We start from the raw sequence: 25,246 nt of genomic DNA on the forward strand, positions 1-25,246 counted from the left end.
CAATTCCCTACATGCTACACAATTATTATTACCATGGGGGGTGATGATAACAAAGCAACCAGACTCGTCTGCCTTCTGAAAGCCCTCCTCACTGCCTTCTCCCCAGGCAGCCCCTCCAGTCCCCAGTAAGTTCTCTTGCCCCAGCGAATGAGGAGCCCCCTACCCTTTCATGCTACCTAGAAGGAGAGACAAGAGAACGGGCTGACTGTGACTCCCAAAGGTTCTCATCTTCTACCCCCTTCTACAAGGGGGTAAGCGCATAAGACTCCATTCAAACCCCAGCTCTGCCATTAACCAGCTGTGGGACCTTCAGCAAGTCATTTTTCCTTCCTGTGGCTCAGTTTTCTCGCTGGTAAAATGGGGACAAGCATAAAAGTAACAACTCACAGGATTGTTCAGAGCATAAAATGAGTTCCCAGAACACGCTTAAACCGACAGGGGAAGCTCCCTCTCTCGCATCCAAGCAGCCTCACCGCACATACCCTGCCCTAGTCCCTGCCCTGCTGCGACCGCTTCCTATCCCTGTACCTTCCTTGGCCGCAATCAGTGGATTCCCAAAATTCCAGGAACTCCTGAACCAGATCAGGGACTCCTTAGTCTTCGTCCTGGGATCGAATTTCAGTTTCTCTTTCTTTCTTGACAGAGCTCTGGGCTCATCTGGCCCCACCCACACCTGTGAGCTCACCTAACTCCGCACCTAGCTCCACCCACTCACGCCTTTCAAGTCATTGTGAAAATCGCAATTTCCATTTGCCTTTTCACTTTACACACATCAGCCAGGATTGCCCGTTTAGCCTGGCTAAAAAGTGGAGCCATGAAGCCAGGGAAGCAGTTGCGATTTGACTATGGCCACGATGTGGGTCCTGGTGCTGGTGACTGCAGGGCTGAGCTTGGCCAGAGCTGGCCCTGTCCCCACATCCAAGCCCACCACAACCTGGAAGCGCTGTGACATTGGCAGGTTCAAATCTCTGCCACCAAGGGAGCTGGAGGCCTTCAAGAAGGCCAAGGATGCCTTGGTGAGTCCCCATGGTTGTGGATTAACCTCTACTCTTGCTTTGGCCCAACTGCTGCCTGGCTATAGTGGGCTAACCTCCCATCCTCCTGCTATGGGCTAGCCTCTAGCTTTTCAGCTATGGTTAACCTCTGTCCTTTCTGCTATGGATTAAACTCAAGCCCTCCTGCGAGGTCAACCTTGCGGCTATGGGCTAGCCTCCGGCCCTCCTACTGTAAGCTAATCTCTGCTCTTACTTTCTAGGAAAATTCACTAAAAAACTGGAGTTGCGGCTCCCGCCTCTTCCCTAGAAACCGGGACCTGAACCAGCTGCAGGTGAGTTGGAAGTGAGGCCACCCTTACCCTCACCTGGCCCCTCTCCCTCACTCCTAAAGTGGCCCCTCACCTCCTTTGTCTCACCTGTCCTCCCCTCTGTCTGGTCTCTCCTCACCTGTCCTGGGCCCCCGTCCTTCCTCAACTGCTCCCCTGACCCCATCGCTCCCTTAGGTCCCTTTCGATCACCTCTCTGCCTGTCCCCATGTCCCTATCTCTTTCACCTGTCCTCATCACTCTTACCTAATTCCTTCTCATTTCTCCTTTTTTCTCTCTCCCGGGTCTATCTCCCACCCAAGCCCCTTGCCCTGGCCAGTTTGTCACTGTCTACTCTCAGGGCTGATTCCTTCCTCCCCTATCATCTGTTCTCCTCACCACTGACTCTGCCTTGTGTCCCCCATCATCTTTCTTCCAGTGCTCTTTCCCAGAGTCCATGTCTTCTTCCTTCACCTTGATCACCTGTGCATCCAACTGCCCCTCTCCACCTGCTTCCCTAACCTCTCTCTGTTCACCCATCCCCATCCCGTCTCTCCAAACTTCTGTGACCCCCACGAGCCACCTTTCACTTGTCCCACTTCACTCTTTCACCTGTATCTTCCCTTAGGTTTCCCCCTCACCTGTATCCTTCATCTGCATCCTTCCTCATGCGTTCCCTTCTCCTGCCTCCCTCCCACCTGTCCCCATCCTGTGTTGCATACCACCTGCCCTCCTTCCCTGCACTCCCGACCTGTCCCCACTTAACTGGGCCTTCTTGCCTACGCTTCCTTACCTTTCCACCTCACCTGTTCTTTCTCACCTCTCCTCAGGTGTGGGAGCGCCCTGTAGCCTTGGAGGCTGAGCTGGCCTTGACCCTGAAGGTCCTGGAGACCATGGCTGACAGGTCCCAGGGGGGCATCCTGGACCAGCCCCTTCACATGCTGCGCCACATCCGCTCCGAGCTCCAGGCCTGTGTGAGTGCTCGGGGCACCTGGGCCCCGTCTGTGGGTTCTGGGCTTAGGGGACCTCACCTCTCCGTCCCAGGCCCTGCCTCACACACCACCCTCCTCTGCCCACAGGTCAAGGCTCAGCCCACAGCAGGCCCCCAGCCCCGAGGCCGCCTCCACCACTGGCTGCACCGGCTCCACGAGGCCTCAAATAAGGTGAGTGACTCGAGGCAGGGATGGATGCCCGGGCCCTGCGTAAGGGAGGAGGCTGATGCCTGGGCAATGGCAACCATGTTTCCCTTTCACAGGAGTCTCAAGGCTGCCTCGAGGCCTCTGTCCTGTTCAACCTCTTCCGCCTCCTCAAAAAGGACCTGGAATGTGTCGCCAGAGGAGACTTGTGTGTCTAGGACCTGGACCCACCCCCAGCCCGTCTGAGACCCCAGACCTTATTTATGCACTAAGCCCCAGCCCTGCCTTAAGTTATTTCCTCTCGCCCCTTATTTATGAAGCTTTAGCACTAACCTAGACCCAAAAGTAATGCTTGTTTTTCTACTTTTATACAATATGCGCAAATAAACAGGAAGGAATTGGAACCTTCTGTGTTAACTGAATCCTTGGGTATGTGTATGATTGTGAGTCTGTGACTGAGGGTGGATGTCTAAGAGGTGTAGGTAAAATGTGTAACTGGTTGTGTATATTGCGTGTGCTTGATTTCTGCGACCGTGTGCATGTATGGATTTAAGTGAGTGTCTGCCTGAGCCTGGGTCTGACCGAAGATACATAACGGCAAGTTCATGCCCATGTGTGTGCTGTTCTGTGTGCATGTACACACATGTTTATATGTCTCTCTGTCTATCCCTGTCCATGTGAACTGGATATCTCTCTGTTCCATGGGTACCTAGGACAGATAGAGGTCTAATCAAGATGCTTTATCCTGTAATGAGCATCAGAAACCCAACTCAAATGGGGAAAGTAAAAACGAGTTTATTATCACGCATAACAAAAAGTCAGCTGGCAGGGCTGTTCTAGGACTGGTTAATTCATTATTCAGTAATGTCTTTGGGAACCAAATTCTGTCCATCTCTGTTGGCTGATTCTTACTCTGGCTACCTCATGGTCTCAAGATGGCAGCCACAGCTCCAGCTGTCACAACAAACCACCTCAAACTTAATGGAGTAAAATGACAATTTTATCCTGCTCACAGATTCTGTGGGTCATGAATTTGGACAAGGCTCAATGTGGATAGCTTGCCTCTGCTCCATAGTGTCTGGGGCCCTAACTTTCCTTCCATAGGTTTTGTTTTGTTTTGTTTTTTTAGATTTATTTATTTATTTTGAGAGAGAGAGAGCATGAGTTGGGGGGAGGGGCAGAGGGAAGAGAGAAGCAGACTCCCCCCTGAGTGGGGAGCCCAACTTGGGGCTCGCTCCCATGACCCCCAAGATTACAACCTGAGCTGAATTCAGGAGTCAGATGCTTAACCGACTGAACCACCTGAGCACCCCTTCTTCCACAGTTTTTATTTATTTTTTATTTTTTTTCCTTTTGCACCATTAGTATTACCCGCAAGGGGGTGCACTGTTCCTGGAAGTACTGCAATACCAGGTCGATGCCTGGAGTGGACGGAGCAAGCTCCTATTCCATCTCCCTGCTCCACAAATCCATTTATATTCCACAGTTTTTAAAAGCAAGGAAAACTGGGGTGCCTGGGTGGTGCAGTCGGTTAAGCCACCGACTCTTGACTTTGGCTCAGGTTGCAATCTCTGGGTTGTGGGATCCAGCCCTGCTTCAGGCTCCTTACTCCCTTTGGAGTCTGCTTGGGATTCTCTCTCTCCCTCTCCCTCTGCCCCTCCCCCTGCTTGCCTGCACTTGATTGAGAGAGAAAGAGAGAGAAATCACGGGTGGGGGGTAGGAGCAGAAGGAGAAGGAGAAGCAGACTCCCCGCTGAGCAGAGAGCCCGACGTGGGGCTCGATCCCAGGATCTTGAGATCATGACCTGAGCAGGAGGCAGACGTTTAACCGACTGAGCCACCCAGGCGCCCCAATAAATAAAATATTTAAAAAAAATAAATAAAATAAAGGCACAGAAAACCTTCCAGAAAAACTCCCTATTGGATGTGCATGCTTGTCTCATTGGCTAGAATTTAGTCACATGCCTAAGCCTAAAGCAATCGGTGGTACAAGGAAGATGTAAGTTGCTCAGCCCATGGCATGAATTTCTTTCCCCTTTGCCTGACACCTGCTTCTTGGGATTCCCTTGCAGTTTGATAGCCATCCAACTGAAGGGCTTCTTGAATTAATTAGTTTATGTAAGGAATTTAAAACAGTTTTTGGCACAGGTTAAGCCCCACATATGTGTTTGTTGCTGTTACTCTTATTATTTTAGATTTTTTTTTTCTTCCCTGACGCAAAAAAACTCTTCCATGTGTTCCCTTCCTTCCTGCTTAGTTCACTAGTATGAGGATGTGAGCTCTGGAGCTGTGGTGACCATTCTGTGACCAAGAGGCAACGAACCTAGAGTATGAAGCTATTCTTCTAAGGAAGGTAGAACTAAAGAGTAGGAAATTGGGTCCTTGGTGATATCAATGAGCCATTGCACCAAACTACCAAACCTCCTAACTCCAGACTTCTTATTAAATGAGATAACCAAATGTCTTAAGTCATGTTAATTGGGTTTTCTGTCTTTTGCAGCCAGATGTATCCTCACAAATCCATCTCTGTATGCCCAGCATAGAACCTAGAGAAGGTAGTCAATTAATATTTGATAATGTGGGGTGCCTGGCTGGTTCATTTGGTAGAGCATGCATGCAACTCTTGATCTCGGGGTCGTGAGTTCAAGTCCCATGTTGGGCATAGAGCTTACATTATCAAACACATATTTGTTAGTAAACATTTGAATCATATAGGAGATATCTGAATTCTGGCATATGACCCTCTTCAATAGGCCTGCTGGAATTAGAGTTGCAAATCCCTTCTTGGAGATGCCAAGGCCTAACAAAAATTCTTGAACTGGATATATTTTGGTTTGGCCTGTTCAGCATCCATTTCTCCTGATAAAGCTCCTCAATTTTCCTTTGGGGAATAACTCTGTTTTCCTACTTCTTCATTTGGTTGAACGTATGACTCAGGTTGGCTCAGTCAGATCACTCCATCTCCAGAGCACAGAGGCAAAGCCCTTTGTCCCCGTTCATGACAACCTCTGCATCTGCTGTTCCCTGTGCCTAGGACATGTCCTACTACTCTCCTGCCACCGTGAAGTCTTCACCTGGCCAGTTCCCATTCATCCCTTATGTCTCAGCTAATACCACCTTCTCCTTCAAAAATCCTTCTGCATGGTGCACTGGGGTTCCTATTGCTTTTATATGCCTAGAAGCTTTCCCATCCTACTTTTCTGGTGACTGTTTAGGGTCAATCATATGAAATTGCCCATGTTCTGCCATTTCTAACCTACAAAACTGGCTATTTCATATGGTTCAACCTAATATTATTTTAGTAACCTCCCCTCCCCCAGGCCACACAACCCAGACCCCCACCTGGCCAATCAACGCATTACATTGCCTTGGCTACTACAGTCGGAGCAGAAGTGTCATGTGACTCCAGTCAGGCCAATCAGAGCCCTTCCCTGATTTTTTTTCTCATTGAGGACTGGAGGAGATTTTGCCATTTTACCTTTGGGGTTATGGAGCTAGAAGCATCAAATATGTGTCTGTAAATACATGGCCATTTTCCCCACCACATGTTGAAGAGGATGAATCTGAGCTGGGAGAAACAGAGAAATGAGTGACTAAAGTGTCTGGGTGGTTCCGGTCTCTAAGGCCAAATTCCTTGTAGCTTTACCCTTAATTGTCTGCATCCCAGATGTATGAGCCAACAGTGACCACTTTTGATGCTTAATCCAGGGAAGCTGAGTTCCGGTCACTTGCTACCTAAAGACTCTGAACTAAGAAGTGTCCCTTATTAGTTCAGAGGGAATCTCGGGGCAGGGGGAGGCAGCTCTGCTGGGCTCCCGGTCTCCTGAACAGCAATAGGGCTGCGATTGCCCTCAGCTCCAGGAGGGCAGAAACTGAGTCTGTTTTGGTCACTCCTGGGTCTTCAGTGTCCAGCACAGGGCCAGGCACAGAAGAGATACTCAAACATTCCGCTTAGATGATCCTAGGCCCTCTCTCACCTAGTGTACCTGTTCCTTGGGTTTAGAGCTCTCAATTTTGAAAAACAAGCATAGCATTGGCATTGATAAATACTTCTCTACCAAATAAAGGGGTTACAAGTGAAGGAAGGTGGGTGGAGCGTTATCCAAAGTGCTGAACTGGGGACCATGTTGGCCCCAAACACGCCAGTGGGTGGATGCCAAATTCTGAGATGGCAGTTCCTGATTTTGTTTTGAAGGCACATACACACCACCCCAAAGCTGGGGTCTTCCACGGAAATCAGACCGTATACCACCTCTACAGACAATCCTCCACTGGCTTCTCATAGCTCAGAGAATACAACCTGACCCTTGACCCCAGCCCACAAGGCTCTGCAGAATCTGTTCCCTGCTTGCCTCTCCCACCCCCTCCCCTCCCACTCTCCCACTTGCTCCGGTCCAGACATACTACCTCCAAAACACCAAGCACACTCTTTCCTCAAGACCTTTGCATGTGCTATTCACTCTGCCTGGAATGCTTTTCCCTGGCTCTTCCTACAAGGGATTTCTTCAGCTCCAGCATCACATCCCTTGAGCCCCCAACCTAAAGTAGGCCTCCCAGTCAGTCCCTGTTCCATCCCCTTCTCATTCTTTCCATGGCACTCATTTACCCCCAGATACATTATCACGTGCTTGTTTACTCTCACCCCCCCTCCCCCATCTAGAATATGAGCTTCATGGGGCAGGGGTTTCTTGTTTTGTTTTAGTTAAACTATTTTGTTCACTGTTGTATCCTCTGAACAGGGCCAGGTACACAGTACATGCTCAATAAAGCTTTATTGGGTGAATCAGAGACAATATAGTCAGATGGTTGGGTGTGCAGGACTCGGAGGCAGTAAACTTTCCAATCATGGCTCTGCCATTTCCTGGCTGTGTGATCTTGGGCAAACTCCTTAACCTCCCTAAACTTCAGATTCCTCCTCTAGAAAAGTGGGTGCACACACTACACAGATCTGTTGCAGAGGATAAATGCAATCACACTTACTATCTGAGTAACTCCATTTTGCTGGGCTCTGGGTTGCATACTCTCTCCTTGCATCAGGGAGGGTTCGTGAGCACAGTGCCTGGCGTGTGGGAAGCCCTCAGTATCCAGGAGTCGTGATGATGGAGATGGATGTGTGGCTGAGCCACTGGGTGAGGGAGCCTCATGGCCTGTGAGTCTCTGGTGCTTCTGTCCTTGCTGCCTCCCACCCTGTCTGCCCAGATCCATCCCCCTCCCTCCTGCTCTGTTTCTATTTCTGTCTTTCTTTCCTCCTCCCCAGGCCTCAGGGGGCCCCTGGCTGGCAAGAAGCTTCCTCCTCCTTCTCCAGGATCAGGAAGCAGGCCTGTTTTCACTGCAGGCCTCCCCCTCTCCAAGGGCTGGGGCATCCCACCTGACCAACTTTCCTTCCCCAGCCACAGCCCTCAGCCTCACCTGAGAAAATCCTCTCCCCCACACCATCCTCTGTGCTCCCAGCAGACTTCTTCTGCACCTAGGATCTCTCAGACTCCAGACAGCGACCAATGAGCACTTTCCCTCATCCCCTCCCCAAGGCTGACTTTGGATACCCATGCTCAGCTAACTAAGGTTTCTGGGGCCGTTCCCTAGCCTCTAGACAGACACCAGAGGCAATATAGTGTAGCAGTGAAAAATAGAGGTCAACCTGCCAGCTCCCCTATTTCTTCACTTGGGGACCTTGGGCAAGTGACTTTCACTTCTCCCTGGTTCAGATTCCTGACTGTAAAATGGGACCAAACATACCTACTTCAGTTAGCTGTCCAACCTAAGAGAGAGGAGCTGTGCTTAGCACAATGCCCGCACGTGGAATGGACATCCAACAGCTGTTCAGCAGAATTCTGTGGTTAAGAATCCAGACTCAGAAGTCAGGCTGCCTGCCTTTTTAAATCCCGATTTTGCTTTCTGTGCTGGTTCTGTGACCTTGGGCAAGTTACTTAACTTTCCTGCGCCTCAATTTCCTCATCTGCGAAACGGGATAACATCACTGACATCTAGGGTTGTTTAGAGGATTAAATGAGTGCTTGGCACATAGTAAGGACTCACTAAATGTTAGCTAGTATTATTTTTATTATGCCCCACCTCTAAGTCTCTCAGGGGACGGGAAACTATCTCGAGTCTCCCTGGTCCCAACTAGCCACCTTTCCTTCAGTCTCACTTGCGTCCTTATGCTGTAATCCAGGTCACACACACACACACCCCAAGACACACAGACACACACAGAGGTCAGCAGATCGGCCTCAGACACAGAAAAAAGTTTAATTCTGCTGCGGCGGAGGGTCCCGGCTCCGGCAGGGAGGGGGATTTGGTTTTGGATTTTGTTCATGTGGGGATTTATTTGGGAAAAGAGGAAGGAATAGGGGAGAGTCTGGTCCTTCCAGTGGGACCTGCCCGGGAGAATGTGTAGTGGGAAGAGGTAATCGGGAGAAATAGGAAGACTGGACAAGATATGGGAGGGCAGAGGGAGAAGAGACGACAGGACGGAGAAAGGAGACACAAATAGGGAAGGACAGACACGTAAGACAAAGACGACAGAGGGCGGGACAGAGACAAAGGGAACAGAGAAAAGGGGGACCCCAAGCCAGACCCGACGGGACCAGGGAGGTGAATGGGGTGGGGTGGGGGCTTTGGAGGCCGCCGCGGGACAGAATAGGATCTAGTCCAGCCAGATACAAGAAATGGGCCCCTCGCCCCTGCCCCGGGTCCCGGGCGGGGGGAAGGGGCTCGTGTCTCAGTGCTGCAGTGTCGGGGGGGCCCTGCCCCTCCCCGCGCTTCGCTGTGTAAGGCACCGGCTCCAGCGAGGTCCGCGAGCGCGCGCGGGGAGGGGCAGGAGGGGGGCGAGGAGTCCGCGGAGGAAGGGGGCCCGGCTGCCCGCCCCCTAACTCCCCGGGGCCCGGGGGCGTGGCCAGGAGCCTCAGACGAGGCAGTCCCGCCCCTTCCGGGGAGGAGAAGGGCGAGTCTCCGCCTCCAGTCCGACGACTAGGCGCCGCGCTTTCTCCCGCGAGTCCTGCCCCGGCGTCCGGGCGGCTGGGCGTTTGTCCGCGGCACCCAGGCGTCCCGGCGCCCGCCTGCCGCTCACACGGTACTCTCCAGCATCCACTCGGTGCTGGTAAAGGCCAGGCGTGCCCTGGCGGAGCCCAGCCCCAGGTCTCCGTCCTCCCCGGCCGCGCCCCCTCCGGCCCCGTCCAGGTGCGGCGTGGACCGGTGGCGCTTTGTCCGCCGGGCGCGGCGCGGGTAACTGTGGCTCTGGAAGAGCGCCCCGTAGTCCCCGTCGAACGAATAGCGCTGCTGCGGCCTCGGCCGGGCCGGGGCGCCCCCAGGAACCAGAGCTAGAGTGGGAGGCGCCGAAGCTGGCGGCCCCAGGGCCCCGGAACGGCTCCTCCGAGGGCCCGCCGCGGCCCGAGACTCCTCCCCAGAGGTTTCCTCAGACGGCAGCAGGCACAGCGAGGTGGCCGAGCCGCCCAGGGAGCGTCCAAGGACGGTCTCCGGCTCCGCGGAAGCCGTCTCGGCCGCGGGGCCCTTGGCCTCGACCGCCACGGCGGCAGCAGCGGGGGACGCCACCTCGCGCAGCGCCTCGTAACGGTCTTGCGCCGGCGGGGGCGGGGCCTGCGGGGCGCCTGCGCCGTTGGTCTGCGAGCACACGTGGCTGACCCGCGGCGGCGACCTGGAGGTACCCTTGACGCGGCGACCGTCGCCGTCGCCGTAGACCTTATAGCGGATCATGAGCAGAACGATGAAAACGAGGACCGAAGCGACGATGACGCCCCCGATGGCGATGATCATGGTGCCACCCAAGAAATGGGCCCTCAGTGGGCGGCAGGGCGCGGGATCCCCCGCGGTGGTGAACTGCACGCAGCCCACCACTCGCGTGGCCGGCAGTGCCGTGGCCCCGTCGTCGTAGACAGCCAGCACGCACAGGTCGTAGGCGCGGCCTGCTGCCAGATCGTTCACCAGGAAGGTCTGGCTGGTGGATGGGATCATCCTGCAGGAGGGGAGGGCATCAGCGCTGGGTTAGCTCCCCTATGAACTACATCGCTTCGTTTGCATGTCCCACCCGTGGTGACCAATGGGGACCAAACCATGTGTCCCTACCGGTATTTCATCCTCTGTGGGACAGTAGCAGCCATTCAAGCGACAAATTCCCATCCTGTCAGGACCCCTGCTACAGGCCATGCCCCTCTTCTGCATGCCCTGCCCTCGGACCCACTCCTTGTGGTGTCTTGTCACCTATTAGGTAATATCTGCCATTCCTGTTCCCTCATCTACATGTCCTGGCCCCTGCAAGGGAGGAGTGCTATAGCTTTTAAGTCCTGCCCTCAAGGAACATGCCTCCTGGCAGTGTTTCACTTTTATTGGACGACTGCCATTCAAGGTCTACATATTTCCACCCTTTAAGGGCCCCGACACAACAGGCCACCTCTCGTTTCCTGTAGGTCCCATCCTCACTCAAGTGGACACTGAGGTCAACTCACACACCCTATATTACTGCTACCGGGACAATGGATGCTCTTCTAGTTCCTCTTTTCTATATATTCCCATCCTTTCTGGGGAAACTATGATACAGGCCACGCCCCTCATCTGCATGTCCCACCTTTGGGTAAATACATCAAGCTGCGCCTATCTTCTGGGACAATTACCAAACCCCTCAACTACATATTCCCACCCACTAAGGGGCCATGGCTATAGGCCACTCCCCTTTTGATTGACCAGTGGCTTCCAAGCCACACTCCCAAGACCTACTAGGGATGGCTTCCCTACTGTGCCTAGAACCATGTCCACTCTTTGCATGTCCTGCAACCAATCACTCTGTGTGCATGCTCTGCCCCATACCACCAGAGGCATGAAATCATGCCCCCCCCCCCCCCCCGGTTAATGTCATCTGTAATTGGGTAAAATGTAGCCAAGCAAGCATGCCCTTTCTTGCTATAGGACCCTGTCCTCCAGTGAGGGACAGTGTAAAGAAGTGCTTATGCTGACAAAGTCTCAGAGCCTGTGTTTGAGTCTCTCTGCCACTTGCTAGCTCTGTGACCTTAGGCAAGTTTCTTAACCTCTCTGTGCCTCATTTCCCCAAAATGGAGATATTAAGAACTCCTTCATCATAGAGAGTGTGATGTGTGAATGAGTTAACACACCTAAAGCCTGGCACTAAATAATTTCGTCATGATTAGCGTGCATCCCACCCAATGTGGACCAGTAGCCCTTGCTGTGGCTTTCACCACCAGTTGCACTCTTCCCCGTCTGTAAGACCATTCCCACTAGGCCTTGACCCTCTTCTGTTGGGCATATCCCTTCTGTGCTGTTGGCCATGTCTGTGCTGTTGGCTAAGCCAGGACTGCCCCATCCACAGGAATTCGCATTCCCAGCACTCAACCTCACAAGCCCTCCTCACCTACAAAACTCTCAGTGGGTCGCCAGAGACAAGGACTGCCACCTCATCTGCCTGGGACCATGCAGCAGGAGCTCCATCTCCTGAGAGAGGCCACGCCCCCATCTCCACAGGCCTCCTCTCTCAGAAACTTCACATTCCCTCCAACCAGGCCACCTTTCATCCTGAAGCCCACCTCAGCTCCCTTACCACCAAGAGCCACCCTTCAACCAGAAGATTTCGGGTAAGGGCCCTACCCCCTCATAAAGGCCTACCCACATTTCCAACTGACCCCCTGCCTGCCATTTCACACACTGCCCCCCACCCCATCCAACCTCGGGCCCCTTAGCTGTTAAGTCTTCCTCTTCCTCTCCCCTCCCCTTCCCAAGAGGCTTGGATTCCTCTTCCTCCTTCCCCCAAAGTAACCAGTTGCTAGGGGCTCCCCACTTTTCAAGGATAGAGGCTGGCTCCTTAAGAAAGCTTCAGCCCATGTGTCTCTAATTGGCTGCAAGACCTAAGCAAGCAGCAGAGGAGGCTTCTGGTTGGATGTCACCTCCGCCCATGGCAGCAGCGAGGAGGTTAACCCCTACAGCACCGTAGCACAGGCATCTGCAATGGGGGACAGAGGACTGGAACTGTGGCCTTCAGGGGAAAGGAAGAGACCAGGGATTTGTCACCCTGCTGGGACAGAGGGCCACCAACATCCACATACATACAGGGTCTGAGGAGCACCCCCACCCCACCACATAGTGGCCAAGGGTTAGACCAAGAATGAAAGAGAGAAACAGAGAGGTGGAGAGTCACAGAAACCAAGAGTCATTTACAGAAATGTATTATCCTTCTCCCCTAATCCCTGCCTGGCAAACAGTAGGTGCTCAATGTGTGTGTTCAATGTCAAAAGGGCAAGATTAGGAGTTAGAAGGGTAAAGCCTGGAATCCTGGCTCTGCCACTTTTCTCTGTGACCTTGAGCAAGTGATTTCCTCCCACTGAGTCTCAGCTTCCCTGTCTATAAAATGGGAGGGGGGGGATCACTGCTGCTTCACGGCAGAGTTGGGAAGATCGAATGAGGTCGCACAGGGCCTAGCACAGAGCAGGGGCTCAGTGCCTAATAAGGGCAGGAGGGAGAGAGGGTACAGACAGAGGCAAAAGCAAGAGAATAACAGAGATTATGGGAGAAAGTAACCTTTTTTTAATGTCTGTCTTATACGGTACAGATCTGTCCACACCAGGGCAAGGGCTTCTAACCCAGTGGATGGTGGAAATAACTTATGGGTGCCTATAAAGTGGGAGGGGGTATCATCACTGCTTCGCAACAAAGTGGGGAAGATCAAATGATCATTTATATCTTTTTCTCATACTTTTCCTTTTCTGTTCTGTGATGTACCCAATGGGTTGATACAGTAACACTGGTATATAATCTGTAAATATAAATGTAACTATACATATGTAAGTGTGTGAATATATTTCATGTTCCTAAATGTTTAACTGACAAGGTGCACAACCAGACACCTTTGGCCAGCAGTGAGGTAGACCGTGAACCCCAGAGAGCAGGGATCATGCTGGGCACAGTTCACGTCTGGCTCGTATGGGATCTCAACGAAGATTACCTAACTGCAGGAAAACCAGAAAGAGAGAGTGAGACAGAAGGAGAGAGAGAAGGAGACAGGGCAAATGAGAGCCCAAGACAACTCCACTGGGCCATCTAGAGAACCCCAGTGGAGCAAAAAGGCCAAGGGAGTGGGGCAGATGATGGGGAGGGCCCCCGGAATCGGGGGCAGGGGCGGGGGGTGGTTCCTGGGACTGCAGCACCCACCTGTAGACAAGGGAGTCATCCGCGGAGCTGTTGTACTGGACCTGGTACATGCGGATGCCGGGCACAGGTCTCTGGGCGGGCCAGCGGATGAGCACCGAGTTTGAGGTGAGCTCGGCCGCCACGAGCCGGCGTTCGGTGGCCGATTCGTTGGCACCAGGGCGGCCGGGCGTGGCGATGTCAGAGGAGCCGGGCTCCGTGAGAGGCGGCGGGGCGGCTGGCGGGGGCGCCATCAGAGGCAGGGGCACCACGCACACCTCCACGGGCGCCGTGGCTTCCCCCGCGGCGTTGGAGGCGATGCAGGTGAAGGTGCCGCTGTCCCGTAAGGTGGTGATGGTCACATCCAGCGTCCCATCCCCCCGCACCCGGGTCCGGCTCGAGTTCCCCAGCAACCGCCCGTCGGGCGCCACCCAGTGCACCACGGGCTCGGGGTCCCCCACGGCGCGGCACCGCAGGCTGACCGCCTGGCCCTCCACCACCAGGGCCCGGCCCCCCGCCTGGCGCGTGATCAGCGGGGGCTCACACAGGAACTCCTCCTCGGGGATGGACCAGAAGTAGCGGTCGGTGAGGTGCTCGGGGGTGGCGCACGTCTCCAGGTCGTCCTCCCGCGTCAGCCGCCTCAGCCAGAGCAGCTCGCAGTTGCAGTGCAGGGGGTTGCCGCCGAAGCTGACCGTGAGCGGCGTGGGCGGCTTCGGCCCCGAGCCCTGGGACCTCAGGAAGAGCCCATCAGGGGGCAGTTTGTGCAGGCGGTTGGAGGTCATGTCCAGGCGAACCAGTTTGTGCAGCTGCACGAAGGTCCCTTCGGCGATGTGGTCGATGAGGTTGTGGTCCAGCGTGAGGGTGTTCAGGTTCACCATCTGGCCCACAGCCTCCCACGGCAGGGCCTCGAGGTTGTTGTAGGACAGATCCAGGTCCTCCACGGTGGCCAGGAAGGCATCGAAGGCGGCGGACTCCACCCGGCGGATCTGGTTGTTGCCGAGGATCAGGTGGCGGAGGTTGCCCAAGCCGCGGAGCTGGTCGCCACGCACCTCGGCCAGGCGGTTGCTGTCGAGGTGCAGGGCGCGGAGGGCGCGGAGGTCGGCGAAGGCGCCGGCGGCCACCTGGCCGATGGTGTTACGGGACAGGGTGAGGTGAACCAGGCTGGTCATGTTGGCGAAGTCTCTGCGGCGGACGGCCGCGATGAAGTTGTCAGTGAGCCGCAGCTCCACCACGCGCCGGTCGATGGCCGGCGGCACGAAGAGCAGGCCGGTCTTGGCGCACAGCATGGTCAGCGTGGGCGCCACGTTCTGGCAGATGCAGCGGCCGGGGCAGGGCTGACCACGAGACGCCCCGGCCCAGAGCAGCAGCAAAAAGGGCAGGGCAGCAGGCGGCGGCGAGAGGAGCGCCGAGGAGAAGGGGCCCGGAGCCATGGTGCAGGGGGAAGGCGGGAGGAGTGGGGCGTGAGACCTGCAAGGGAAGGAGACGGGTCACGCAGGCGCAGGCCTTGACCACCAGCCTGGCCGCCCACCGCGTCCTGCTGGGAGTCTGACCTGGGGCAGATCAGTGGCAGGACTGATCATCAGCAGGCGTGCATTTCATTGTTAACAGACCATCTTTCCATGCTGGCTGGTAAACTACACTGAGTGTCCCGATCCCAACTGGGACTGTCCCGATCCCAACTGGGACGGACCCTCCTCTAGGAGGCCCAGGCCTCTCATGACTTCCCAGCCAGAGGGGTGACACCTGGCCAGCCTGGGCCTTCCAGTACCCACTAAATATTTTGAAAAATCACAGCTGACTAGGGTTTAAGGTCATGGATTTCAAAGCCATAGTCCCTGGGTTCAAATTCCAGCTCTGACACTTACTAGCTGTGTGACCTCGGGCAAGTGTCTGAACCTCTCTGAATCTCGGTTTCTTCATCTGTAAAATGGAGATAAAAACAGGCCTTACCTCTGTGAGGATTAAATGGATTAATGAGCTTAATGTACTTAGAACCGTGCCTGGCACATAAAATGTGTTCAATACATGTTGGTGATTATTATCATCATGATCATCGAGTGCCCAATATGTACCCATCGAGTGCCCAATAATAGTGTGCACTATTATTAAGAGTAAGTGCTCTGAAATCAAACAGACTCAGGTTCAAGTCCTGGCTCCCCCACTTGCTACCTCTGTGACCCCAAACTAATGATTTCCCCTAACCTAGGCCATAATTCCCTGATTTGTAAAATGGGATGATAATTGTACCATCTTCAGTGGGTTGTTGCAAGGGTTCCGTAAGCTCATTCAGGGGGGCCACTGAGCACAGGGCCTGCCACACAGCAAATATTCAATAAATGTTAAGGGTAACACCCCCCCTACACACACACACCCTTGGGAGTGGCAGAGGGAATCTGAAGGTAGGAGGAGCTGAGAAAAACACATGTCTTCCTGCTCAGCCTTGAGAAGTCCTTCTCTGAACCTGGTTTCATCCTGGGCCCTGGTGAGCTCCCAAGCAGCGGGCAAGCTTTCATGCTCACATCAGTGGGCACATACAAGGCCCCACACGTACCCACACTCACACGCACTCTTCACACACTCACGCTATGCCTCTGCTCCAGGCAAAACCTTCCGGCGGGGATTCCCCTGCGGCGCCTGCAGCCCACGACATGTCAGCTCCCATCACAACACGGGGTGGGTGGGGGGTGAAAAGGAAAGGATGGGAAGGGGGCGTCCCTGAAACTGTTTTCACCCCACCCCACACCCAGTCCCTGCTGGCCCACCTCCTAGGAATCTGCAGTTTGAGGCTGCAGCCTGCTGTGGCCCTAAATCCTTCAGCCTGTGGGGAGGGGGACCAAGGGAGTCAGAGAGAAAGAGGTGAAGAGATAGGGAGACAAGTGGGGGGGAGCAGGGGGCACAGACTGGCAGAAACAGAGTCAGAGAGAGAGAAAGAGACAAAGTGGCAAAAAGAGAAAGAATCTGAGGGGCGCCTGACGGGCAGAGCATGTGACTCTTGATCTCAGCGTGGTGGGTTCGAGCCCCACATTGTGCCAAGAGCTTACATAGATAAATAAATAAGTAAATAAGTGAGTAAATAAATAAAAGGAAACGAGAAAGAATCTGAAAGGAAGGTGCAGAGGCAAGGAGCCAGCCTGAAGCCAAGAGAGACTAAAGAACAAACAGAGGAGACACAGAGAAGGGCATTGAGATCAAGAGATGAAGAGGGGAAGAGTGAGCCAAAAGAGGCAGGAGGAGATCTGAAGACACTATAGAGAGAGACCCAGACGGAGGCAGAAAGAGATAGAGATGGAGAGCCAGTGCCTGGGCTGGAGAGAGGAAAAGAGGCAGAGTGAGGGCGTCCCACCGTGTCTCTGAGCGCCCCCCATTAATTGGTCTTATGCTCCGCCTGGGAAACTGCTCTGTGTCTGATGGAAAACCCTGGCCCAAGAGGCGGAGCTCCTAAGTTTGGAGGCCCAGCTCAGCACCTGCTTGGCTGTGGGGTCTCTAAGGCTCAGAACCCCAGTCTCTGAAGCACAAGTACACGGTTTTGCCTCCCACAGTTGGGGGGAGGGGGGACTCAAGTTGAAGGAATAATAACAGCAATGCAAATAGCTGACATTTATTGAGAGGCAGTGCAGCATTGCAAGGAAGAACCCAGACCTGATTGCTGGGGCTCGTACCCCAGTTCCCGGCTGCGCGACTTTAATCAGGTGACTTCCTCTCTTTGTGCCTCAGTGTGCTCAGCTGTAAAACGGGGATAATGATAGCACCTACCTCATGGGGTTGTTTTAAGTATGCAGAGATAATACAGTGTAATGGGTTTAGAATAGTTCCTGACAGAGTAAACCCTGTATAATAAATATTAGCAGCCATCATCATCATCATCATTATTATGATTATTATTAACATATCATTTTCTCTGGCTCTCTCTCAGCCACCAGCAGGTCAGGTGACCAGGAGAGCTTCCCACATGCATACATGCATGCACGCGCACGCGCGCACACACACACACACACACACATACAATGGTAAACCATGTCCATGTCGCTCTCCAAATGCAGGGGTCACTTCATGTTGTGAAACTCTCTGTGCGCTTTTCCCATATCATCAGGAGACTTCCCTGTCCCAACCACCTCACCCATCCAGAGAGGGGATGCCTCCAGGCCTGAAACCCCCCACCTACCACCCAAGCCCTGGCTCTACCACAGGCCCTGACCCAAACCCAATGCTCCTGACCTTGTTGTCCCCCCACCCAGCCCCGCCCCTTGGACACAGCCATACTCTGCCCTGAAATCCATACCAGGCAGGGCGTCAGGCCTCCGGCTGGCTCAGAACAGGCCCAATCACTCCACATCTCTCTCCCCAGCCTGAAGGACCCCACTCACCTCTCTGCAGGGAGTCAGGGCCTGGGCGGGTACCTGCAAAGGAACAAAATGACCCTATTAGCATCCTTCGGGCTCCTCTCTGAAGACCTGCCTCAGAGACCATCTGGGCCAAGGAAGTCCCTGATGTGATCACTCTCTCCGTCCTCCTGCTGCAGGTTCTGTATAGTCTCAGACAGACCCAGCGAGTCGTTTCTGGAATCCAGGGAGTCTGGGCCTCAGGACTGTTACCCCTCCAAACCCAGGAGTCCAGGAGTTTAACCCTTTGTCCTCTGTGGGCTCGCCAGACCAGAGACCCCAGGCCCCTCCTCCCTCAAGACCCTGGTGTCTGCAATCCCAGACTCTTCCTTCTTCAAACTCCAGAGTCCAGGTCTTGGTTTCTTCCTTTCTCAAGACCCAGGAATCTGGCCTCCCAGCCGCCTTCTCTTTCAGATCCAGGATTCCAGGCTCCCAGCCTCTTCCAGAGTTCATATCCCAGTCCCCCAACTTTGAAGAGCTGAGTGGTACCGAGGGTAGGAAAGAACCAGAGGTCCCCATCCTCGCCATTACACCGCTGTCACACCAACACGTGTGGACACGCCAAAACCCACATGGACCCACAATCCAAGTCTCTACATCTGGATTTCCAGGGACACACCAGTAATGATGTGTGCCCCCACCCTCCATGGGCTCTTGGCCTGGCATGAGGACACACTTGTGTCCTTGGACCCCCTGGATGGACCCCAGCATACCACAGGTCACACCACACAGGCCCCAATCTCACTGGGCCACGAGTGAGGTCAGCCTCGTGCCAGGGAGACAGATACGTGCGTGCATATTGCCCTGCACGTACGTTTGAACAGATACAATCCCAATCCCCAGACACCAACATTGACACATAAATGGACTCACAACACAGACACACACCCTCAAGGTGGACACACCTGCACACAACCACACATGTACAACACTGACTTTCTTTGCACGTTCATACATACTCATGGACACACACAACAGAGAAACCCATGTGCCCCCTTGCAGACAACCAGATACATGCTCCTATAACAGATACACACTTGCACGCTAGCCAACACACAGGGGCACACACATATAACATATCCTCAGTTGCACAAACAGGTGATACACAGGTGCATGCTCTTAAATGCCCAAACACACTCCTACACACTCATACAACTTCACATATCCCCCAAGATGCACGGTCACAAAACGGATACATCCCCACACCACCAGATGCACAAATGCACACACTAGCAGATAGACACACCTCACACACACACACACAGAACTACAAGCATACACAGATACACAAAACTGAGACACACTCAAACAAGCACAGAGGCACACAAAGATCCACCTTGCACAGACATTCTGAGATGTTCACTCATTACAGACACAGGCTCACACAAGAGTCCTGGGAGGGATTTTACACACTTCCAAAATGCACACAAAATATTGAACCACAGTAGCATAGTCAACAGGCCTAGATTCACACACACAGGCATGAACACACATCCCTCCTAGCCCTGAGGTACCCCCACCCCACCTACTTCCCAGGCCAAAGAAATCCTAACATCCTTCCCTCCCAGCACATCCCCCCCCACCCACCCCCAACCAAGGCACCAGCCAGGGCCTGAGGTCAGAGTTCAGCAGGTAGAGTCTCAAAGGGTTGGGGGGCTGAGTCCTGGAGCCCGGCTACAAGGCAATCCTCCCACTAGCAGCCCAAAAGTCCCCCGGCCTGGCCATCTGTATGCCGGCAACTCCGGGCCCCATCTGCGGAGATCTGGCGGGGGTGGGGATTGGGGTGGGGTGGGTGGGGAGGGCCGGGTCTGTGCCCCTCCCCTCGGGCCCATCTGTCCATCCCTCGGCCTCTCATCCTTCCATCTGTCCACCTACCGGCCGCCCATCCCCCCCCTCCCAGGCACCGGGAAGGGGAAGACATGGCCGTCTCCCCCAAGGACCGCTGAGGACCCCCCCAGTTGACATGGACCGAGGGAGCGGCAAACTCCCCTCCCCCAAACCCACACAGAGGCCTGGACCCACAAGGAACGAGCCCCAGCCCCCGGCCGGGAACCTGACGTGGACGCACAGACACACACCCTCGGAGACACACAACCCGCAGACACACACACACACACACACCACAAATGGACACCCGAACGGGCACACCCGGCTACACAAACCCTAGGATGGACATCCAACCTGGACACAAACACCCAACGCAGCCAGCCCCGCGCACACTCGCTGGGGGGAGGAAGGGGACCCACACCTGGGCACACAACCCACGCACACACACCTGCACACAGCCCCTCCGATGGGCGCGCGACAGCCCCCCAGACACACAGCCGGAGGGGCAAGCCACTCAGGGGGACACACGCGTGCGGCCGGACACAGCACCTCGGCTCGACACCCAGCACACACCCGGATGGCCACACAAGCAGGGCGCCGCACACGCCGGCGCCGGGCACACACAGGGCCGCGCGAGCGCACGCCGGGCCCGCCGCAGCGCCGCGGACACACACTCACACGCTCGCACGCTCACACCCGCGCTCCCACCGGCGCCCCCGCCCGCCGCCTCCCGGGCCGCTGCGGGCCGTGCTCACCCAGCCCGGGGGGGCCCCGGGCCCGGCCCCGCCGCCGCCGCCTCGCTCCGCGCCATGGTGGGGGGAGGGCCGGGGGAGGGGGCGCGGTGCCGCGGGGCCGCCTCCCTCCCGCCTCCCGCCCTCCCTCCTGAGCCGCCGCCGAGCTCCGCCCTCCGCGCCGCCCGCCGCCAGAGCCCCGCCGCCGCCGCCGCCGCAAGGGGGGAGGGGGCGGGCGGGGCGGCCGCACCGCCCAGACCCCCGCCCCCGGGGCGCGCCGCAGACCCCTCTCCACTGCGGAGCCGCCGGCCCGCCCCCGACCCCTCCCCAGCCCCACCTCCAGCCCCGCTGGCTGCCCCAGAGACCCCCCCCAGACCACGCCCCAACTGGCGTGGGGACTCGGATCTCGCAGCGGAGACCTGGGATCATGTCCCAATACCCAGGGGAACCTCAGACCATGCCTTACCTCCTCTGAGGACCCAAACCATGTTCTACAGCCACCCCGGACCACAAACCATGTCCTCCTCTCCTAGGTGACCTCAGACTCTGTCCCATACTCCAGTGGGGACCCCAGACCATATCCCAGAACCCAAGGGGATCCAGAGCATCCCCCAAAGGGACCCCAAATCATACCATAACATTCAGGTAGACCCCAGAATATGCCCCAGCTTCCAGAGAGGACCCAAACCATACTTCAACATCCAGGGAGATACCAGATCATGTCTTACTTCCTTTGGGGACCCAAACCATGTCCTACTGCTTCTTGGGGACCCCCAGCCATGTCCTTCCACCCTCTAGGACCACAAACCATTCCCTGACCCCCAACAGGGACTCCAGACCATGTCTAATTTCTAGGGGGACCCCCAAATGTCTCTTATTCCCCCTAATTTTCCTCATTACCCCCATTAGACCCCAGATCATCTTCCCCTCTAAGCCCCCCCTTAGTTTCCAGAACCCCTGATTTGCCCCTAGATTCTTTCCCTGCCTCCTTCCTGTTCTTACTCTTTCTTTTGGACCCTGCAGACCCTCCCCCCTCCCTGTGACTTCCATGGAGCCCAGATTCCTTGCTCCTTCCTTGGTTAGACTCCTTTCTTGCCCAACTCCAACCCAATAGCTGATCCCCAGTCCCTCCCCCAAATCCCACTGAGTATCTCAGGCCACTTTCCACTTCTTTCCAGGATACTCACCAGGCCCCCAAACCCAACAAGGCCTCTCCTCCAAATCTGTCTTATTGCAGTCCTCCCGCTCCCTGGCAGCTCAAACCCTTCCCATTTTGGATCCCACTGTATCAAGGTCCTTTACCAAACCCCTTCCCTAAATTCTTCCTAGTCACATCATCGCTCGAAGCATGCCCTATCCCTACTCCTCCAACACACCAGCTCAGTCCAACCCTTGGTCTTGGCACTCTTTCCCCTTCCTTTTCATTCAGGTCTTAATTCAAACGTAACCTCTTCAGAGAGGCCCTCTTTCCCCCTCCCCAGTATGGACCCTCACCCCCACCAATTGTCCTGATGTCTGCCAATTACTGTAAAATCCATAAAAAAATAAGATGGGTTATGGATGGGTTGATGGATGGGGATGTGATAAAGCAAGTCCAATAAAATGTTAATGGGAGAATCTAGGTGGTGGGTCTATGGGTGTTCACTGTAAAATAATTTCAGCTTTGCTGCATGTTTGAAATTTTTCATAATACATATTGGGAGGTGAGCAGGAGGACTCTTCTATTTTTTTTTTTTTAAGATTTTTTTATTTATTTGAGAGAGAGAGAATAAGTGAGAGAGAGCGCACACATGAGAGAGGGGAGGGTCAGAGGAAGAAGCAGACTCCCTGCTCAGCAGGGAGCCCGATGCGGGACTCGATCCCAGGACTCCAGGATCATGACCTGAGCCGAAGGCAGTCGCTTAACCAACTGAGCCACCCAGGTGTCCCAGGAAGACTCTTCTAGAAGAGACTAAAGAGGCAACAAAAGGTCCCACCATTTCTATCACATCATCTCATTTTATTTCCTACCTAGCTCTTATCGTGCTTGTTAATAATCTTGTCTCTTTATTGTTTACTTATTTGTTTGTTTATTGCTTATCGTCTAGTCATTGAAATATAAGCCCCCTGAGGGGAGAGGCATGGGCACCAATTTTCTCCAGTGTCCAGAACGGCGAATGGCACCCAGTGGGTGCTCAGCAAACACATGTTCTTGAATGCCTCTCAGGAGACGGCCTGGGAGCTAGGCCCACTCCAGACTCCCTGTAGGAGCCACACTCAACAATAAACATCATGTCCCAGACTGGGGTCACTAGAAGGGAAGGGGGAAACCCCCAGCGGTAGGAGGATGCCCCATAAGGTCGGGGAATGTGAGTTGGCCTAAAAAGAGGACAACAGGTGGAAGTTTCCTCCGGCCTTAATTCCTGCCCCAGACTTCCTAATAGAGACTGGCAACCATTCTCAAACTTCCACAATTAGGCCCTGCCCCAAGCCTAGTTACACACACACACACACACACACACACACACACACCCCACCCCCACCCCCTCTCCAAGGCTCTGCCCAAAGCAAAAACCCCAGCACTTTCTGACCTCAGGTTGCGCTCAGGCCTAGGTCCTACCTTCTTAGCCCCAGCACTGCCCTCTGCACCTTAAACTCCACCCCAAAAGCATCTAGCTTTCAGTCCAGGCACCGGCCCCTCTTGGCTAGTTTAGATCCTCCATTCTCTGTTTCACCCTAAATCCCGTTTCTTCCTCTCCAACATATGCCCTATTTTCCTTGAAGGTTAGCAGGGAGGAGAGCCCCAGGGAAACCCTAGAGCCTGGATTCAAAAATTAGGGAGCCTGGATCTGTGAAGCCTAGGTGAAGGCTGGCGGGAAGAGAGGAGGTAGTCCCTAGTTTGGGCGGGGGAGGGGGGGTGGCTTGAAGGAGTGGCCCCAAACCTGGAGCCATGCCCCATTGTGCTGACTCTCCACTGGATAGTGTATTCTGCTCTGGCCTCTCTGACTGGTCCCTCTGCAATCCCTCTAGCCAAACCTCCTCTGCATTGGGCAGTCCCCAGAACCACCCTCTCTGATTAGTCCTTGCTTTCCAAACTCCCTGCTCCTGATTGGGCAACTCCTCGTACATGCCTTTTTCTGGTTGGATTGTTTGCAATCATGAGCCTGGAAGCTGACAGAAGTTCAACTACGTGGGAAGGACGAGAGGGAGAGGGGAGAGGGAGGAGGAGGAAGGGATGAGTCCCTAAATCCCCGGCTAGGGAGAGGGAGTGGCCCTTGACCACCAGATAGCCTTGAGTTAAAGTTCTAACTGTGCAAACCACTAGCTGTGGGGCTTCAGGCAACTATTTTTGGCTTCTGTGCCTCAGTTTATTCATCTGTAAGCTGGGGATAATAATGATACCGTCCTCATGGGGTACTGTAAGGATTGAATGAGTTAACACCTGTAAGTGCTTATAGAAGTACTTGGCACAAAGGAAGCCCTCAATCAGGGAGTTAACTATTATTATTAATTTGATCATGTAAGTGCATGACCTTGGACAAGTCCTTCTGCCTCTCTGACCTCTGCAGCCGGCCGTTGCTTGACCTCTTAATTGAACGACCTCTCCTATCCCCAGCCCTCTTCTTCCATCTCTAGCCATCAGAGACTGAGGCTGTGATCACAAGGAGCAGTAGAGATATGCCTGGCAGAGATGGGCTGGGGAGGGCACTAGGATGGTGTCAGAAGAGAAGCTCAAATCCCGCCCCCCCCAAATACGGGGGGGGGGGGAGTGTGTGTGCGTGGATTTCTCTATGCAAAGGGCTTGCCCGACAGGGGACAAGGAGCAAGGGATGGGCAGAGGCGGGTGGTGAGGGGATGGTGTGTTCTGGCCGGGAGGGCTGGGGAGGGGTTGGAGCTGGGCTTGTGGACCCTCCCCCAGGAATGACAGGGCTGGGGGAGGGACATCCCAGGCACAAGGTCATTGTGTCATTGTTACCAGGGCAACGAACACCTCTCTACAGGGAACCTGAAAAGGGGTAGGAGGGAGGGAGCTCCCAGGTCCCTGGATCTGGGGACGGAGAGAGGAACAGAGACCGGGAGGAGAAGTACAGAGAAAGAAAGAGTGATTTATCTCTGTGAAGACTTGCCCATCTCAAAATTCTCAGAGCCCGGTACACTGTGGGTGCTCAGTAAATGTCCCTCAGAGACAAAGACAGAGAGCCCAAGAGACTCAAAAGCCCAGAGATGCCAGAAGAAAGAAAGAATCTCCTGACTGGGGCGGGTAGGATGTCCCTTTCCTGACCTTCAACTTCATACCCCTCAGGGGTCCACTGAGAGCCCTGGATCCTCTCACCTTCCCCAGCCTTGGGTCCTCAGGCCTCCCTAACCCCACAAACCACCCACCCCAGCAACTCCCTGAAGCAATTATGTTTGATCCTTCAACAACTTTTCTGCCTTTAAATTCTTCCAGCCTGGGAGCTCACTGAGAAAAGTAGCATTCAGAGCCAGCTAATGCCTGCTCCTCCTAGAGCTGGGGTGGGAAGTGGGGAGGAGGGGAAACAGGCACTCTGCCTCCTTCACTCTCAGGAACCCAGGTGTCCTCATTCCCCTAGGAGTGGCCGCCTGCTGGATTCGGATATTTTCCAATTCCTCCCGGAACCACCACCCCCGCCCCCCGCCAACTCCTCCCCAGGAAACCCTACAGGTCCCTCCCTTTCTTTCCGAGAAACAGGTACCCCCCCCTTTCCTCCTGGGACTCAGCGGGCATCCA

The 25,246-nt window shown here is 54.7% G+C and overlaps 2 protein-coding genes and 1 pseudogene across 6 annotated transcripts; 1 reads left to right on the plus strand and 2 right to left on the minus strand.

The window, feature by feature from the left end:
* The first annotated feature begins 832 nt into the window (after positions 1-832).
* On the plus strand, positions 833-2,670 carry LOC123855014 (interferon lambda-1-like). Of its 2 annotated transcripts, none has more exons than XM_045890374.1 (5): positions 833-1,016; positions 1,256-1,327; positions 2,131-2,280; positions 2,386-2,463; positions 2,556-2,670. In XM_045890374.1, exons 1-5 carry the CDS (start codon positions 846-848, stop codon positions 2,652-2,654), a joined length of 570 nt encoding a protein of 189 aa, XP_045746330.1. In that variant the 5' UTR covers positions 833-845; the 3' UTR covers positions 2,655-2,670. The 2 variants fall into 2 exon arrangements, with proteins under 2 accessions (XP_045746330.1, XP_045746329.1); XM_045890373.1 differs by having other exon boundaries at positions 846-1,016; positions 2,131-2,274; positions 2,380-2,463; positions 2,556-2,654.
* Positions 2,671-3,812: 1,142 nt separating this feature from the next.
* LOC123856266 (U2 spliceosomal RNA) lies at positions 3,813-3,936 on the minus strand (annotated as a pseudogene).
* Positions 3,937-8,665: 4,729 nt separating this feature from the next.
* LRFN1 (leucine rich repeat and fibronectin type III domain containing 1) lies at positions 8,666-20,685 on the minus strand. 4 transcript variants are annotated; one of them, XM_064582029.1, is made up of 5 exons: positions 20,542-20,685; positions 17,945-17,977; positions 15,446-15,500; positions 13,605-15,047; positions 8,666-10,407 (listed from the first exon to the last, which is right to left on the minus strand). In XM_064582029.1, exons 4-5 carry the CDS (start codon positions 15,008-15,010, stop codon positions 9,501-9,503), a joined length of 2,313 nt encoding a protein of 770 aa, XP_064438099.1. In that variant the 5' UTR covers positions 15,011-15,047; positions 15,446-15,500; positions 17,945-17,977; positions 20,542-20,685; the 3' UTR covers positions 8,666-9,500. The 4 variants fall into 4 exon arrangements, with proteins under 4 accessions (XP_064438099.1, XP_045747441.1, XP_054367381.1 ...); XM_045891485.3 differs by having other exon boundaries at positions 17,860-17,977; XM_054511406.2 differs by lacking the exon at positions 15,446-15,500.
* Between the last annotated feature and the right edge of the window lie 4,561 nt (positions 20,686-25,246).

The sequence above is a fragment of the Mirounga angustirostris genome, unplaced genomic scaffold, assembly GCF_029215605.1.
Source record: "Mirounga angustirostris isolate CCGP_5_RB_7025 unplaced genomic scaffold, mMirAng1.0.hap1 SCAF_16, whole genome shotgun sequence".
Lineage (NCBI taxonomy): Eukaryota > Metazoa > Chordata > Mammalia > Carnivora > Phocidae > Mirounga > Mirounga angustirostris.

Excerpts from the sequence above, each read along its gene's own strand:
- LRFN1 (XM_054511406.2), bottom strand. The coding sequence starts at position 15,010 with ATGGCTCCGGGCCCCTTCTCCTCGGCGCTCCTCTCGCCGCCGCCTGCT. Across the intron at positions 10,408-13,604 it reads GATGACTCCCTTGTCTACAG|GATGATCCCATCCACCAGCC; the intron begins GTGGGTGCTGCA and ends CCCCTCCTGCAG.
- LOC123855014 (XM_045890374.1), top strand. The coding sequence starts at position 846 with ATGGCCACGATGTGGGTCCTGGTGCTGGTGACTGCAGGGCTGAGCTTG. Across the intron at positions 1,017-1,255 it reads AGAAGGCCAAGGATGCCTTG|GAAAATTCACTAAAAAACTG; the intron begins GTGAGTCCCCAT and ends CTTACTTTCTAG. Across the intron at positions 2,464-2,555 it reads TCCACGAGGCCTCAAATAAG|GAGTCTCAAGGCTGCCTCGA; the intron begins GTGAGTGACTCG and ends TCCCTTTCACAG.